This window comes from Ceratotherium simum, chromosome 4 (genome assembly GCF_057802395.1).
Source record: "Ceratotherium simum simum isolate JZ-2026a chromosome 4, ASM5780239v1, whole genome shotgun sequence".
Lineage (NCBI taxonomy): Eukaryota > Metazoa > Chordata > Mammalia > Perissodactyla > Rhinocerotidae > Ceratotherium > Ceratotherium simum.
This window is the reverse complement of record NC_141903.1, coordinates 11,251,447-11,268,970: the sequence shown is the minus strand read 5'-3', so window position 1 is coordinate 11,268,970 and position 17,524 is coordinate 11,251,447. Positions and strand designations below refer to the sequence as shown.

The following is a 17,524-nucleotide window of genomic DNA, read 5'->3' as shown; positions in this document are numbered from 1 at the left end:
CTGGGTTGGGGACTAGGTTAGCGGACCCTAGAAGAGCCCTTCGACAGATCTCAACCTCACAGCTGCCCTGGGCTTTGGGTTTCTGTATGCTTCCACTGGCTCTTAACCATCTCTGCAGAGGGCACTCTTGTGAGCCCATTTTATAGGAAGGGAACCTAAGTAACTTGACCAGGGTCACACTGCTAGGAAGTGGTGGAATTGAGGTTCAAAGTCAAGATTGATTCCAAATCCAAACCTCCCAGAACTTTGTGCCAGTAGGTGCTCATGGGTAAATAGGTCACCTTCTTCCTGGCACATCTTAACCAGGGTCTCATGGAAATAATGCCTAAAGCCAGTGGTTTTCCAACTGTGGGTCCTTGGAGGTTTCGGGTGGGCGCTGCTGAAAGCTCTGATTTCTCACCACCATCCTGCAAATCAGGATGGCTCCACTTCTATTTGCTTTTTTGTGAGGAGATCAGCCCTGTGCTAGCATCTGCCAATCCTCTTCTTTTTTTGCCGAGGAAGACTGGCCCTGGGCTAACATCTGTGCCCATCTTCCTCCACCTTCTATGGGACACCGCCACAGCATGGCTTGCCAAGCAGTGCGTCGGTGCGCGCCTGGGATCTGAACCTGCAAATCCCGGGCCGCCGCAGTGGAGCGCGTGCACTTAACCGCTTGCGCCACCGGGCCAGCCCCAACTTTTCTTTCTTTTTTTTTTTTTTTTAAATCTTGGCTTTTGAAGTAAAATATCAATGGGAAAAATGGCTCTGCTGCTACAAAAGAAGAGAAAAAAATGGGAAAAAAACCTCACAAGGAAAACCTGCTGTTAACTCTAAAAGAAATGAATCTACTGTGTTCCAAGCCCCCAAAGTTAGTCTCCTGGAGAGACGTTTGGGGATTTCAGGAGAGAGAAGGGGCTCTGTGAGTCCTCCTCATCATCCACTGGGCCAGATGAACCAGCGTGGAGTGGGAGGTGGGGAGCACTGGAGGTGTCAGGGCTAGGCTGGTGGCTCACCCTGGACTGGCATGAGGACATGTGTTGGCCAGAGAGGCCACCAAGTTCTCTCTTGCTTTTAATCACAATGGTGGGCATGTGCTGAGCACTTAATCAGGCCAGGCACTGTGCTACTCTATGCCAAACACCTTGACCTGCGTTCTCTCATTTAACCCAAAACCGCTGTGTGGGAGGTACAATTATTCTCCATTTCTGAAATAAGATCCCTAAAGCTCAGAGACTTAAGGTGACCAGCCCAAAGTCTTAAAGTGGAAGTGGTGGAGGCAGGACTCAAATCTAAGCTCTGAAGCCATAAGAAGGACCCTACGCCACCAGGGCCAGTCATTCCTCTAGGTGCTGGGCGTGCTCACCTGGATGCTGAGTTGTGACCACTAGGTGGCGACAGAGCTTCACAGGAGCAAAGAGTTCCTGGGATTTTAGTCAGGCAGCTGCCTGAGACCTCAGCTCACACCACAGCAGCAACCCCCCACTGCTGGACCAGCACAAGGTCTGTCTCTCTCTCAGGTCCGCTCTTTGTGCCTGGGAGCCAGCCATGGGAGAGTGGGTTTTGGTGGGACCCTGACCTAGGTTCGAATCCCGGCTCTGCCACTTACTTGGCTTGTGTGCCTTTGGACCAAGGACTTCATCTGAGCATCATGTTTCTCATCCCTAAAATAGGAGTGAGGACACTTGCCTGGGGCTTATGGTGGGGATCAAATGAGACAAAGACCTTGGCAAAGGATGGGACTCGGGGAGCATGCAGTGCAGGCCAAGTAGAGCTCTCACGTGGTGTTTGAAAACGGCTTACATTTAAACACTGAGATATTTCACACAGAAACTGAATTTCTGGCTTCTCTTGAGAACCTGCATCCCCACATAGCAGCACCTGCTGGAGCTGAGGTCAACTGTCCCTTTGGACAAGGTCTGTACTCTCCAGGCCACCACAGTTCCCACCACTCCCTATTGGGATTTCCCTAAGTCTGTTACTTTCTCAGCCCCTTGGCCTTCCGGGCAGGTGAGCTGCCCCTCTGACAAGTCTCAGAACTGAGGAGCAGTGCAGTCTGTCCCCTTTCTGGGGCAGGTAGGGGCTCAGGTGGGCTTCTCTGTGTATTGTCCTGGGGCCTGGAATAGAACCTTGAAGTGCCCTCATCACCACCTGTGGCCACAGCTGGGCAGATAAACAAAATCAGGCGCCCGCACGAAGGAGGCCACGGAGTCCAGCTGCTCCAGGCCTGTGAATCCCTGCTGGGGGCCCCGGCTGCTCATCCGCACTCAGGGGCTGATCAGTGGGGCCTCCTCAGTGGGCAGAAGCCTGCAGGCTGCCAAGTCCCCTGATTAGGTCAGCTTTGGTTTGGCGACCTGGCCCAGCTGTGAGGCTGAGGAGGCCTTCCCGGGTGGCCAGAGGTCGCTGCTGTGACTCTGAGGAGGAGATCTCCTTTTCAGGCTGGAATGGCCTCCTGGCCCCATCAGCTGCTGGTCAGCTGGGCCTGTGCCCTCCACTAACCCAGCCCTCCCAGCATGGCTGCCGTGCATACTGATGGGTCTCCTCCTGCCCAGGGCCTCCTGGCTTCTCAGCCTGAGGGAATGTCGTCAGCCAGAGCTCAAGCCTCAGCTCAAACATTACCTCTTCCTCCAGGGAGCCTTCCTTGGTCCTCCAAGCAGAAATGTCTGCTCTTTCTTCAGTGTCCCCACAGCATGACGGTGTCTCTGGCGAGACCTATTTTATTCTGCCTGTGTAACAGTTGCTTATTTACACATCTGCCCTCTTCTCTGGACTGTGTTTTATTTAACTCTATGTCCCCTACACCTAGCCCAGGACCTGGCCCACACAAGGTGCCTGAAAGAGGTTTTCTGAACGAGTGAAAGAGTGTACTATCAGGGCAAAACCAAGGCTGCCTCAGAGGAAAGTATTTGGAAGCAAAACCATTTTTAATACAGGATTTCTGGAGACTTGGCCCTTTAGGATTGTGGGCTGAAAGGCACTGAAGATCTGTCACCAGCCTTGGCCCTAGGATCCAGGCCTGGGCATCCTTCACTGGGTTCCTCCCATGGGTAAGAGAAAGGGCCTGGGGTCTCCCTAGGGCCCCCCACTAACTTGCATCTGACTCCCTGACAAAGGCTGTAAGAGAGCATTTCTCCTGGTCCCCATTTCATTTCAACTCAAGTCCCTTGATTTAGGCAACAGCAGAGCGTTCCAGCATGCCTACCGACAATACCACTCCTTTACCAAACCAAGCTCCCAACAGCTAACATCAGCGTGGGGAAGGGCAGGGCTCTGCTGGGGTGGTCCCCAGCTGCTCCAGAAGCAGGGCTCTCACCTTCTGTCCCTGATAGACCCTTGTAAAGGATCAATTTGCCAAGTGCTTTCTCAACCCCCACGCTCAACCATCACCCCTGGAGGTGCATCCCGCTATCATCCACAGTACACAGGGGAGGAAACTGAGGCAACAGGCTGAATAACTTGTTCAAACCCGAATGTGTCTGACACCACATGTGTTGTATGTCAGGCTGCCCCTGACCTGCCCCCAGGCTCTCTGTTCCTCTACTTTGCCCATGGCCAGTGGCTCAAGGAACACGGATGTTAGGAGGCCCTGACTCCAGGGAGCACAGAGGCAGAGCCCTCTCTCCTGGAGTCCATTGTACCCGACTGTCCGGGCCTGGCTGGTCCTCACTCCACCCCCTCCGCCATGGACCTTCTGCTCTGGTCAATGCCAGATCATTGTCCCTTAGGCTTGTCACTGCTGTTCTCTTAGGCTTGTCACTGCTGTTCTGCCTGCTCACACACCTTCTTCCCCTCCTCCTCCGGGAAGGCCCGTGCGTAAACTAGCCCTTCTCTGACTTGCGCATCAGATCACCTGCAGCTCCTTAGACAGTAGGCTGGGCCGGACCCCAGGGGCTTCTGTCAGTAGGTTCGGGGTGGAATCTGAAAATGTGCAAGTTTCTAACCTGGGTGCTGCTGCTCTGGGACCACACTTCCAGAACCACCGGTTTAAACCGCTGGTTTTCACCTCGGCTTGTTGGAGGTGTGCTGGGGCCTTCACGAAAGCGTGTGAAGGAGGAACTTTGCTCCCTCCAGCCCTGCAGGGCGGTTTTGATTCTTTGTATTTAATATTCCTGAGGTCAATATGAAGTTTCAATTGAAGAAAGTATTTAGTTACTGGGGGAAAAGAAAATCTGAAACGGGCTGCCCTTCACTGACCCCTGTCAAATGTGCTCGTGCTTCCAGAGGGGAAGGCCGGTCTCTGGATGTGGGTCTCTCTCATGTCTTCCGCTTTCCCCAGGGAATGGCTCTCCTTCCACGGGCGGTTTGACGTGACTTGAGGTGTAACCCAGACAAACATTTCTCATTTTAATAGTTATTTTTATAACTATTACAAAAATAGTTATAACTAAAATGATTTTTTATTTAATAGTTTAGTATTTAGTTTACTGAGAAGTAGGAAAAAATCTAACATCAAACTAGCATATCTGTGATTTCATAGATGATATTACTTAAGATGAAGATGAATTTAAACAGTGAGCAGATGTAAAGCTGATGTAAGGTGGCCTGTTAAGTAACAGTGCGGCTGACATAGTGATAATGCAAAAACCAGGGTGATTGCTGAAAAGACTGAAGTGTACGAAAAACTGTCCTTCAGAACAGTTTGAAAGTCACTTAAGGAGCAGTCCTGCTCCCTCAATGCCCTGGAATTTCTTCCCCTTGAGTTTCATGCTAATCTTCCTCTGTTTTCTTTCTTAAACTAATAACAGATTAGGATGACACTTTGCAAAGAGCGTCTCATTAAGCAGCCCCGTCCCCATTGGAGCACAGGGCTCCTGCACAGCAGCCAGCTGGCCATTTACCTTATGGTAATGAGGTGTCATCTCCCTGCTCAGGTCTGCCTTCCTCTCATGCCACTTTCCTCCAACACCGCCTTTCCCCTCCCACCCGCCACCCGGTGTGAGGGGAAAAAGTGTGTGGGGGGCAGCTGGGGACAAGAGGCCTCAGAGTGGCCCCGGGCATCTTCTCGCAGGGCTGGAAGCAGGAGGAAGACGCGGGGGCTCGTGCAGTGGCAGGAGGGACTGTGGTCCTTACCTGTACACCGTGGTAGGCGGGGAGCTCAGGCTGTCATAGACGAGCCTCACGTGGCCCTGGTACAGCTCCAGTGCCAGGGGGTCATTGTCTCCCTTGTAGAGAAGGATGCCGTTGTCCTTGTCAGTGGCCACCTGGAGAGAGTGGCCAGGGCATGTGGGTTAGGGCTCCCCTGAGACCTAACCTCCCCCATCCCCACCTCACAGAGCCCTCTTCTGGGTGGCATCTTTGAATGAACCCCAGATCTGAACTCATGTCTATATTTCCTCCTCTATCTAGTCTTAAGTTCCCAGAAGGAAGGCCTATACTTATACTCCAGCCAATGCTGATTGAGCAATTCACTTCAACAAATATTTATTGTGGACCCACTATGTGCCACTCCGTTTATATATATGTATATATATATATATATAACAGGAGCCCCAAGCTCTAATCTAGCCTCTCAGTGGCATACAATGTGATCCCACCCAAGTCCCTCCTCCTCTCAGGGCCTCAGTCTTTCTGTATAAAATATAATAATAATTATTATAAACAAAATGCTAACAATACCAATTAATTCAATGTTTACTATGAACCAGGCACTGTGTTAAGAGTCATCTTGGGATTTTTTAAAACACCAGTGTCTGGGCTTCACCCCAAACTAATTACATACAAATCCCTGGGGGGAGAGGCCCAGGCAAAGATAATTTCAGAAGTTCTCCAGGTGATTCTAATATGTTGCCAAGCCTGAGAATGACTGGTTTCAGAAGTTGCTGCCCAGAGGGCCCCCATCTGCCCGACACCTGGCTGCAGGGATGGGGTTCTCTGACGAGTCTGTCAGCTCCCTACTTCGCACAAGAGCAGCCTAGAGGAGTGGGACGTGGAGCAGTTAGTTTGATAGGACATCTGGGTGTCTGGGGCACTGGGTGCTGCTCTGACTAGGCGGACCCAACATTCGGGTCCCTGGGTGGGTGGGACCGAGGGAAGAGGGCAGGAGGGCAATGAGGGGAACCCAAGAGGGGTGATGGCAGCCAGAGCTTCCTTCTTGTTTGTGCCCGGGGTCAACGCTCATCTCAGAGGCCTGCCCACTGGACTGCAGGCTCCACGAGGTGAGGCAGTCTGAACTTTTTGGGCATTTCTGCAACCCCAGTGCCTAGAACAGTGCCTGGCATGTATAGGCACTCAATAGATGTTTGCTGAATGAATATTTTCTCCATAGGCTTAAACCTGGGCTAGTGTAGCCATAACCAAAAGGAGGGCAGGGCCTCAGTTGGTGCCATGTGACAGAGGCCACTAACTGGCCTGCACCCTCTAGCTGTCTCTCCGGGGTTTCTCCTCCCCAGCAAGCCCATAGCCTGATTTTTCTCTATTATACAACTTCCCTTCTCCCCTCTGCCCCCCAATAGTATTTAGGTCACCCAGAAATGTAGTTTGGAATAAATGTGCTTAGGTCCACAAGTAAGGAACCTGAAAGAAGTTAGTCGGAAAAGAATTTGGTTCATACTAAATGGTGTTCTGTTCCCTGAAAAATGCCCTGCTTGTTGGTGCTTCTGGGCCTTTGCACACGCTGATCTCTCAGGCTAGATTGTTCTGTTAGCCCCTCACCCTTCTGCCCTTCTCCAGGCAAACTCCTATTCAGCCTTCAGATCTCAGCTTAGTTATCGTTGCCTCTGGGGAGCCTTCCCTGAAATGCCCACCTATGTGCTCCCACAACACTCAGGGTTGTCACTATCCCTGTCCTTGTCACTCTGCCCCAGGCAAGGGGCTTTGCCTGTCCTGTCCACCAGTGAATCCCCATTGCCAGCACGGTATCTGGCATATAATAGTTGAATGAATATTTCCTAGAGAAAAGAATGAATGAGGCTGGAAGTGGGGGCTACTGTTTGCAGTGAGAGCTAGTCAGGAGTTGTCTATAGGACCCTCTGGCCATAGCTGGTTCAGATCCCCCAGGCTGAGTGTTGTCCTTGATGATGCTTTAGGGAGGCAGCAGGACTGCTCTGATCTGGGGCATCCCAGCTGTTCTCGAAACTATCAGAGCTTGGGGGCAAGTTGGGGTCCTTCCAAGGGCTGGGTGGGTGGGGCGCACCTGCAGGGAGATGTTGGCCTGGGGCCGGACCTTGGCGGAGGCCAGTTCCACGTAGGAGTCCTTGCCCACAAAGTTGACGGTGATGAGCTTCTCACACCTCGGGCCAGCGAAGCCCGGGGGGCAGCGGCAGGTGGGCTCCTGCTGCACCACGATGCACTGGGCCCCGTTCTGGCACTCGTACTGGTCGCAGGGGCTGGTCTGCAGCAGGACCATGGGTGGGGGGTGCTCGCAGAAGAGCCCACTGGAAGGCGGGTAGAGGGGAACGGCGGGGAGAGGAGACAATCAGTTATTTAGGCAAAAGAGCTGCTAGCAGAGAGGGAGGAGTGAGATGGGAACTGGGGCTAGTTCCAGCCCTGCCACTGACTGGGGCAAGCCATCTTCCTTCTCTAAGCCCCGTTCCCCATTTTTGAAATAATGCGGTTGGACTAGGCTGCAGGTCCGCTAATTTCAGTGCCATCAGAATCGCCTGGGATGAGTTTGTTAAAAGTGCAGATTCATCCTTTCACGGATGAATGGATAAACGAAATGTACTATATACATATGATGGAATATTATTCAGCCTTCAAGAGGAAGGACATTCTGACACATGCTACAACACGGATGAACCTGGAGGACATTATGCTAAGTGAAATAAGCTAGACACAAAATGATGAATGCTGTATGATTCCACTCACATGAGGTACCAAGAGTGGTCAAATTCATAGAGGCAGAAAGTAGAATGGTGGTTACCAGGGGCTAGGGGAGGGTGAATGAGGAATTATTGTTTAATGGGTACAGAGTTTCAGTCTTACAAGATGGAAAGAGTTCTGAAGATGGATAGTAATGAGGTTGCACAACAATGAGAATGTACTTAACACTACTGAACTGTACCCTTTGAAATGCTTAAGATGGTAAATTAAAAAAAATTTTTTTAAGTGCAGATTCCCAGCCCCTTCTCCTCACCCTCCCAATTCTAAGTTAGTAGCTCTGGAGAGGGGCTCAGGAATTTACACTTTCTGATGAAGACAGTCTCAATCAGGCTTTGGAACCACTGGCCTTGAGAACTCATGGTTCCTTCCAGGTTCTCATTTTTGGAGTCTATGACCAAGGCTCATTGGCACAGTTGGACTTATGCCATCCAATGAATATTGATGTACATGTAGCTGTTCCCCAGCCTGACTCCCCTTAAGTGTGGTCCTCCCCTCTAGTCTTCCATGCCCTTCCCTTCGTTAGGGTGGGAGCTAGAACTGGAACCCAAGCCTCTCCTTCCACATACCCCACAGACATCCCTGGACCACCTAGCCAGTGCCTCTCATCACCCCTTTCTCTTTTGGCTTCACTGATTCCAGTGACTGACCCCAAACCCTCCCATCCACCTCAATTTTTCTGCCATTGGGGCACCACAATGTTTTTGTTCTCTAGCCTAGAAAGAAGATTCCTGCCAGTGTGGCCATGTGGCTATCCCCACCCTGCAAGCTGGGCTTCAAGATGGTGGCATCTTCCATTAGACGGAATCGTGCCCAAGCTTGACATTATGTGAGCTGGACCCATAGTCCACCTGCTACGTGGTTGCCCTGGGTGGCTCTTCTCATCTACAACATGGGGTCAACAACATCTGCTCTTGGACTTGGAGTGGCTGAAGAAGGTGTGGGGGAATAAAGGCACCATGGAGATCCAGGGCTAGGGCTGCCTAGGCCTGGGTCTCTGCCCTGGCCACCTTAGCCCACCAGTCCCTGGCCTGCTGCCGCCCGCCATCTGGCCCAGGCTGGCTCCTTCCTGAGGGGCCCCTCTGCCATACCTGAAGCCCTGGGGGCAGATGCACGTGTAGCCATTGACTGCGTCCACGCACTGGGCCCCGTGGCGACACCTGTGGGCTGCGCAGTCATCATTGTCCACCTCGCAAAGCTTCCCACTGTAGCCGGGGAGACATTCGCACCTGGAACACAGCAGAGCGAGGCTGTTCCCTAGGCCCGGCCAGCTTCCAGGCGGCCTTTCCTCTCTCCTCTGTCTACTCACCTAAGTCCCCCTCAACTCTCGCAGGCTCTGAAGAGCCTGGCCCCATAGTCAGTGTCGGTGGCCGTCTACAGCCTCTGGTCCCTGCAAGCAGAGGTTTGCCTGCTTCACGTAGGGGCGGCTTGTTTTCTGGAGCTAGGCGAGGGGAACAGGGTGGGACTCACAAAGATTTTGGCTTGGATCTACCACTTTCTACATGGAATTGACCTTCAGTGTAGTCCTCCTTTGTGCCAGACTCTGTGCTAAGCACCTTTCACTGGGTGCATCACTGTGGCCCCCCAGCACCCCGGGAGGGAGGTCTGTCCCTGTCATTACCAGGAGGAAGTCAGAGCTCCGAGAGAGCATAAGTGACTTCCCCGAGGCTCTCAGAGTAATGATCATTCGTTTACACTCACTGTGTGTCAGATCCTGTTCTCACTGTGTCAGCCACTCATTACCTCTCTCTGTTTCACTTTCTTCATCTTTAAATGCGTTGATGACAAATAACTTCACCTCTTATGACTGTTTTAAAACTTAAGTGATATACTCTGTGCAGTGCACTAGATAAACATTGAGTAAACAGCATGATATGTAGAGAGTGATGATGATGAACAAATGATGCTGTTTGCCCTCCCTTTGATTCTATTCTACTGTTTGTTCATTTTTCCCCAGAGATTTGGGCTGGGCTAAGAAGGGTGAAATCCCCTCCCTTAATAAAAGGCTCACATTCCCCAGGTGAGTGGATGGGAGCTGCTGCCCCAACCCAGGCCCTACATGCTGACCGCCCCTCTGTGTGGAGCAACACGCCAGCAGCTCCACCCCTGTCCCTGCTGGACCCGGTTTAGACCTGGCCAGAGGCTGCTGTGGCTGAAACCTGGCCTCCCTGAGTGTGGACCAGAGACATGCATCTCTGGGCTCCTCTGTCTGGGGTGACACTGTCCCCAGGTCTTAGGGAGAAACAAACCCAAAGGTACCACATCACTCATGGGGGCTCAGGCACACCCACAGGCACATACGAACACAGACGCTTCCTGGCTCTTCTGCCTCCTGCAGGGCCTGGAGCCTGCTCACTTCTGGGCCCATCAGCTGAATTCTATCGGGCAGAGTATAAATAATAACCCCAGCCTACCTAAGTCAGAGGAGGAAGGTGGCTAAGGTGGAGAGGGAAGCAAGACCTCTGAATACTTATGGGACACAGGAGCCTGACTGGGGAAGCATCAGGACAAGGGATGGTCCTCCCTCCTCCCTCTCTTTTAGGAGTGGAGAGAAGTGGGCTGGAATCACAAGTGGATGCTGGCTTCGCTATGGTTGGCAGAGCATGGTGTGTGCTGTGGATTCATGGCTAGGAAAGACACTCAGGGGATGGGGTGTCCCTGGAGGGGGACAAGTTCTAGTATCTGAGGACTTACTGGGGCTGCAATTGAAAACTGAGAAATCCGCTAAGATCTGACCTGTTCACCTTTACTATTTGATGGGTAAATTTGAAATACGTGACTTACTCCTGCTCCAGAAGGTGTAAACTTTCACATCATAGCCCACATTCCACCCTAGTCTTTTAAGGAACATCGAGAATGCCTTTGTTGAGGGCACGTGCTCAACATACGACAGCCCAGACCTCTGCTAGTGTTAAACCTGGCACCAGTAGGCATTTGTATTTGTGTCTCCTGAATTCTGAGAAGTATCTGCAGAGCAATGCAAGCTGTATGAGCTTCTCCAAGGCAACAATAGCTGCTCAGTACTTACAGGGTAAAATCCAGCCTTTTAATCATGGAGCTCAAGGCTAGTGATGAGGTCTTCATGAGGAATAGGGAAGCCCTGCTCACTCACAGACTAAGCAGTGGAGGTCTGGAGGCAAATGTGTTTACATCCTTCTTTTCAACGCTACAGCCCTGTCCACACCAGCACTTCTCAAACAAAACACCCGGGGATCTTGTTAAAGTGCAGCCTCCGATTCAGGGAGTTTTGGGGGAAGCCTGGGAATCAGCATCCCTAACAAGCTCCCATGTGATGCTGATGCTGCTGGCTCAAGGACCTCACTTTCAATATCAAGGATCGACACATTTCTTCATCTGCTAAAGAGAAGCATCTGGTGGTATAACCTGCATCCCCTATTGTTTTCAAATCTTTTGCCTTCATCTTTCTTCTAGTGAAAGTGTAAGGCTTATGCAATTTTGATACGTATTTGACCTATTGATTCTGGACAAGGGAGAGGGTAGCCAAGTGACATCCTTGGTTCCAGGACATCAGGAATCTCCAGATTGAGCTAAGGGACCAGTTGGGCCTGGACTGACTCGCAGTCCCACCCCTTTCCACATACATGCATGTCGAGAGCTTGCTTCACCTCAGTGCACCTCAGCCCCCACATGCAAAGTGGGTTATGGTTTCTACATCCTAAGATTGTTGAGTGTTAAATGAGGTAATGCACCATGCCTGGGAGAATAAATTCTCAGTGCACGTCAGTCACTGTGATCTTTGTTGTGTTATTACGATTTTCAGGGTTTATGGGCAGTATTCATTATTATCTGCAGGGCTTCAGTGCAGTATTATTTCAGTGTCTATATCACAGATAGTGATAGAGTACTATCTGTCCTGTTGAGTTGAGGCCTCATTAGACCAGCACACAGGGAATTCTCCAAGGATAAACATCTTCAAACTTGGGCAAAGGTGGCCCTAACTGCATGTCTCTTTTGTCAATGTCACATAGCCTGCCTTGGGATATGAGTTGTTATGGTGATGGGAGGGGAGGGGGACAAATTTATGAAATGTTGCACTGGGAGAAGGGATTTTTGATTTAAATGCATTTTATTTTATTTTTATTTATTTATTTACTTATTTATTTTTGTGAGGAAGATCAGCCCTGAGCTAACATCTGCCAATCCTCCTCTTTTTACTGAGGAAGACTGGCCCTGGGCTAACATCCGTGCCCATCCTCCTCCACTTTATATGGGACATCGCCACAGCACGGCTTGATAAGCGGTGCGTCGGTGTGCGCCCGGGATCCAAACCGGTGAATCCCGGGCCACCGCAGTGGAGGATGCGCACTTAACCACTTGCACCACCGGGCCAGCTCCTTAAATGCATTTTAATAAAAAAAAAAAATCCACGTTATTGACTTGGCCTGTAGACCTCCTCAAGATTCTAGGAGACATTGTGCATAAAAGTATTCTCTCAAGATTTTGAAAGCTAGATTGGTTTCTTTCTTTTCTATATTGTCCTAGAACTCAAGGGGCCTTGGTTACAGCAGAGTGACGTTTTGATGGACAAGTAACAGAGGATTGTGATCTTGGGCCCTGTTTAAGTCTCTGGTGCCCCAACCCCAGACCTGCACCCTGGACCACTTCCGACCAGTCTTCGTGCTGGCTGTGCTCTTTCCAGCCAGCATCCTCTGGGCTTGCTGTCCACTCAGCTTGGAGTACCACTGATCTCTTCATCTGTGGAGATGCCACCCATTCTTCACAGCTCAGATACCCAGCCACCATCACTGCTCATTCCTAGGCACACCCAAAGTACTTTGCTTGTCAGTCCAGCCTGCTCTGCTTTGGGTTCAAGTTTGTATTTTACATATCTCTTCCCTCCCCTTTGCCTCTTCATTAAGTTCTTCCATGAGTTAAGGAGAAGCCCTGAATTGAAGTCAAATTCTGGAGGGGGAAAAGCGGGGGGGTCTTTGGAGGCATCCCTTACTCTCGTCACACTCAGGTAACTCGACTGCCTGAGAGCCCACTTGGCACATCTCAGAGGGAGGCAGGAGCAGATAAGGTGGATCTATATGAGGTTGCATGCATGGAAGGATGGAAGCTTCCTTTGTTCTCAGCAAAACCAGAGGCCTTAACATGCCTCTTGCATTTTCCTTGGTGATGAACTGTAGGCTTAGGATGTGAAAACAGGAAAGGAGAACAGAGAAAAAGACATGCCCACGTGTCCCTCTCATGCTCACCTACTCTAGACTCATCTCCACTTGCGGGGCCCTCCCTCCTTCTCTCAGCCCATCCACATCCACCCATCCTTTGACGCGCACCTTGCCTCCCACTTCCTAAAGTAGGGGGCTTCCCTCCCGGCTCCAGTAAGTTCTTCTCTCCCCTCTTCAGAACCCCCTGCAGCGTGCAGGGCCAGAATCAAGGGCCTCAGAAATTTCTTCTTTTCTAAACATTTGTTTTGTGTCAGATTTTCCTCCCCCTGGTCCACACAAGGACCTTGAGAGGGAGGGACTCAAAAACCTGTTGCACTACCCACTGCACTCACCACATGAGGATTTGAGGACTGATGGCTGGGCCAGCTGGGGGACAACAACTAGAATCCATAATTCTTAGATTCTGGGATTCTTAGAGTTTAGAAGTTCAAGTTTTGGGGATTCTATGAATCTAAGAGTCCATAGTTCTAAGTTCCTAAGATTCTGTGATTTTATGATGTCATTTGTCTCGGGCTTTCTAAGATCCTGGGTTTCCACGAAGTCCTAAGCTTTGCAGTATTGACTCATAGTCTCAAAAACCCCAAAGTCCGAGAACTCTCTGCCTTCTGACTGAGAGCTGGACAGACTCAGTGAGATGACAGCTCCTGGACATCTAGACCTAGAGCGTGAGCTTCTGTCCTCCAGAGGCGGGAGATGCCACTGGACTAAAGGCTGGTCAGGATTCTCCTTAAAGACTTGTCGGCATCGGCATCGAGCTCCAGACTCATGTCCCTCAACTCTAGGGGTGGCTCTGTAGGGTCACTTCAGAAGCAACGCCCCAGGCTGCCAGAAGCGATGTCCTGGCTAGGGGCCAAAGTGCACAGGCAGGTTGTGCTCCAGTGGCATGTGAACAGGGCAAAGTCCTAGTTGACCCGCACGTTGGACAGAGGGGGCACATAGGGACAGCAGGGGGAAGGGCGGCTGCACAAAAGCGTAGTGAGAGATCTGCAGCTAGTGCACGTTCTGCGGGATGGGCCTCAGCAGGGCTTTGATCCCCTGGACTTTCTCTGGAGACTTTTCCAAGGGGCCCAACGCACTTGAAGGTGCCTTTGCTGAGGGCTACTCTGGGGTCCCTCTAGCTGCTCTGGTCTCTGCCTGCTCCCCAAACCCTGACTCCTTGGTGCTAGAAACTCCCCTGCCCCTCAGTGTTGGACAGAGCCTGCTGGGGAGGAGGGGGAAACAATTGCATGTGGAAGGCAGTTTGGGAAAAAGGAGAGAGCATTCTTGGCCACAGGATTCTGGGATGCTCCTACCAATGTCAGAAAATGCCAGGACTCGAGGGTCTCAGGATTGTCTCCAGAAGAGGCAATGGCACACACTTTCATGAAGGAGGGTGGAGGGAGGTGGGGACAGAGCCCAGGAGTGATTTCCCAGGAGCACTGTTTCATTCTCAGGCTCTGGAACTGGTGCCTTCTCCTGAGGAAGCCTCTCCAGCCACCTGTAGAATCGCTCATGTGCTCCCTGGCTCCTACGGGCTCTGCTGCTCGCCATGGAGACAGCTCCACCAATGGCTGTGGCTGCTGAACCAGTCAGAGCTCACTACCCCCTTGTCAGCTCCCCAACACACACAGGTGCATAAGCTGGCAAACTTGCTGAAGCCACAGAGGGTAGAGTGCTGTGAAGGCTACACACAGGGAGGGCGACCAAATACCCTTTGGACTCTGCTTCCTCAGTGGGATTGCTCTACTACTCCTTTCCTGGAAAGGAAAGGTGTGCTGGGCAAGAAAGAGAGGGAGGGAAAAGGGAGGAGGAAGCCTAAGGGAAAGAGGGGATATCTCTATCTGTCTGTCAAAAGACAGACAGAGAGACAGACAGACAGAGAGAGAGAGACAGAGACAGAGACTTAGAAAAAGAGACACCCACAGAGAGACAGAGGTACACACATAGGGAAACAGAGACAGACTGACAGCATTAGACCATGACCAGTCAGAGATACAGAGATGCACATGGTAACAAACAAGTAACAGGCAGAGAGAAAGAGAGAAAGAGAGAGAGAGAGAATATGGAGAGAGCCGCAGAGCCTCTACTGCAAACCCAGACTGTTGGAGGCCGTGTCCTCAGGTCTCCGTGCTGGGGGCATGAAGCTAAGCCTTACCTGAATCCTTTGTCCAGGGAGATGCACTTGGCCTCATGTTGACAGAGGTTCATCCCGGGCACGCAGTGGTCAATCACCTCGTCGCACAGTTCACCTAGTGGGGGTGGGTACAGAACTCAGGCATCAGGGAGGGTACTGGGGGGATACCCTGGCCAGAAGATCAGACTCATCTAGCCCCTGGTTAGGAGGTCATGGATATGCATTCACTCTCTTGACATATCCTTTCTCCTGTACCTCTGCCTTGTAGTGACAGTGACACTGGGAAGATTCCAGGGTCTCTCCTGGGCACGGGCACAGCACCAGCATTTGGCTGTTTCTCTTGATCATCCAGGGGCTGCCACAGCTGAAACCACAGGATGCGGGCCCCTGACTTGGGCTATGCTTAGTTGCCTTTTCATTCTACGACATTAACTGAGCACCTCCCGTGTGGCAGGCACTGTGCCAGGTGCTGGGGACACAACAGTGACCCACTCCTGTCCTCCCCTACAGCCTAGTGGGGGAGATCTACAAATTAAGCAGGCAATTACAACACAGAGATGTAAGGGCGACAACAGTGGTAACCTGCGGAAGCCCAGAGGCTTCCTGGAGGAGCGGACATGGCTTAGCAGCATAGTCCACGTGTCACAGAGAAGTAAGCCCCTTGGATTTTCTCAGAGAAGAAAATATGAAGGGAATTTGAGGTTCTGGTCTCGGGATACATTCCCTTTGAATGCCACATAATGCCTAGGGGGTCATAAATACCCAGAGATGGCCCTTTCATATAAGCCCCAAAAAGCTCACACCACCTGAAGGTGTGTTTGGGGAATGTGGGGGTGAGACAGGAGGGCAGGGGTGAGGGCAGAGGCAGATGCACCTCTGAGCTATGGGTTTCCTCAAATTCCACCTGGTCAAGCCAGGTGGAGTGTGATCTAAGAGAGGAGGACCTCTCTCTGTGGAGCTTCTTGCCAGGGCTGGAGGTGTGGGGGGCAGGCAGGGGCAGGAGGCTGCCTGGCTGTGGCTCCCAGGGGACAGGGCAGAGCAAGGTCCTGAGGGTGGCTGGGGAGTAAATGAACGGCAGACACAGCCCCGGAGTGTTTCCTGTGCTGTGGTGGCGACAAGTTGACCCCTACCCTGTCCTCATTCTGCCACCAGCCTCTCAAGACCACAGAGGGCACTGTGTTCTTTATAAGGCTCCTCCTCTTCCTTATCTCCTGGAGAGACCCAGGGAGGTGAACAAGTGTCTGTGTGGGACTTGTGACGTTTTCGGGGACAGAGAAAACCATGACATTCCCTTCTCAGGAACAAAGCGTAACAAATCAGAAGAGCACCTCCGTCAACTGCACACACAGCCATGGGGTTCCACTGGGGTTCACCTCAGTAAGGTCTCCTCAGCCTGCCTCCCACTGCCCATTGCCCGTATAAATTCAGTTCCAGCCCCTCCTCTGCCCCAAAGCCTATTTTGAGCCCCTTTGCCCTCTCCTTCTTAATTGCTGGGATTTTTACTATCTCTCTTCTGGCACTGAGCAGACTGTTCTGGACCAATGATTTAATGCTAACACCATATGATGATTCTGCTCATCTTAAGTAGACCAGATGCCCCTTGTGGACTGAGGGCATACCTTAGACTACTTGTTATCTCTAGTAGCTAATTCAGGGCTCTGTATACCGTAGATGCATAAGTGTTGCCTGTTGCTAATTTAACTCTTGGCTATAACTCTACTCTTGGAAGGTGGCAGATGTAGGGCATAAGGGAATTAGACCCTCAGCAAATTTCCCTGTACTTTTTCCCGGCACAAAACCTTCTCTGGGACCCCAGGAGGCCTAGGATTAAGTAGAATAAGTGGTTTTCTCAGTTGGCTCTGGCACCCACCAGCAGCCCCAAGAGTGTGCTTGAGGGATACCTGGCTACTGGGCTGGAAGCCTGCAAAAAGGCACAGGATCTTGAGGAGCAATGGTGGCTACTTGGCTTCCTTCTCTGCAGGCCTCAGGACTGCTTCTATTCGTCTTCTGAGTCTTCCCACCTCCCACCTCATTCCTGGCATCAAAGCCAGGTTCCGAGAGGCTGGAGTGTGGGAGTCCCCAGGCCGCACCGTCCTCATTTTCATCCTTGCCTTAGGCTAGAATTTCCTACAATATGTTTCTCACGACACAAGATCTATGGGTTGGTAATGGTGTTCTGGGACAGGGTAGGAGGGAAGTTCTGAGATCAAATAAGTTTGGGAACTGCTGGGTTAAACAAAGTTAAATGGTTTTCTCTAAAGCAGGAATTTTCAGAACCTCCAATATACAAATTTGTATTGTGGAGCTCCAGGAAGAGAGTTATTATTATACGTAGTGCTTCCCAAACTGTTTTGCCCATGGAATCTTTTCCTCAAAGAATTCGTGGAATTCCAGTTTGGGATATGGCACTTTAGGTTGGTCC

General features: G+C 51.3%; 1 protein-coding gene across 1 annotated transcript in view; it reads right to left on the bottom strand.

Annotated features, from left to right (window-relative positions):
• SLIT3 (slit guidance ligand 3) overlaps nucleotides 1-17,524 on the bottom strand; it is a 602,543-nt gene that overhangs the window by 9,334 nt on the left and 575,685 nt on the right. Inside the window, exons 29-32 of the mRNA XM_014786114.2 lie at nucleotides 15,124-15,217; nucleotides 8,889-9,026; nucleotides 7,112-7,352; nucleotides 5,050-5,180 (exon numbers count right to left, since the gene is read on the bottom strand). Of these exons, the coding sequence (XP_014641600.2) occupies nucleotides 5,050-5,180; nucleotides 7,112-7,352; nucleotides 8,889-9,026; nucleotides 15,124-15,217 (604 nt within the window). The remainder of the gene's footprint in view (nucleotides 1-5,049; nucleotides 5,181-7,111; nucleotides 7,353-8,888; nucleotides 9,027-15,123; nucleotides 15,218-17,524) is intronic.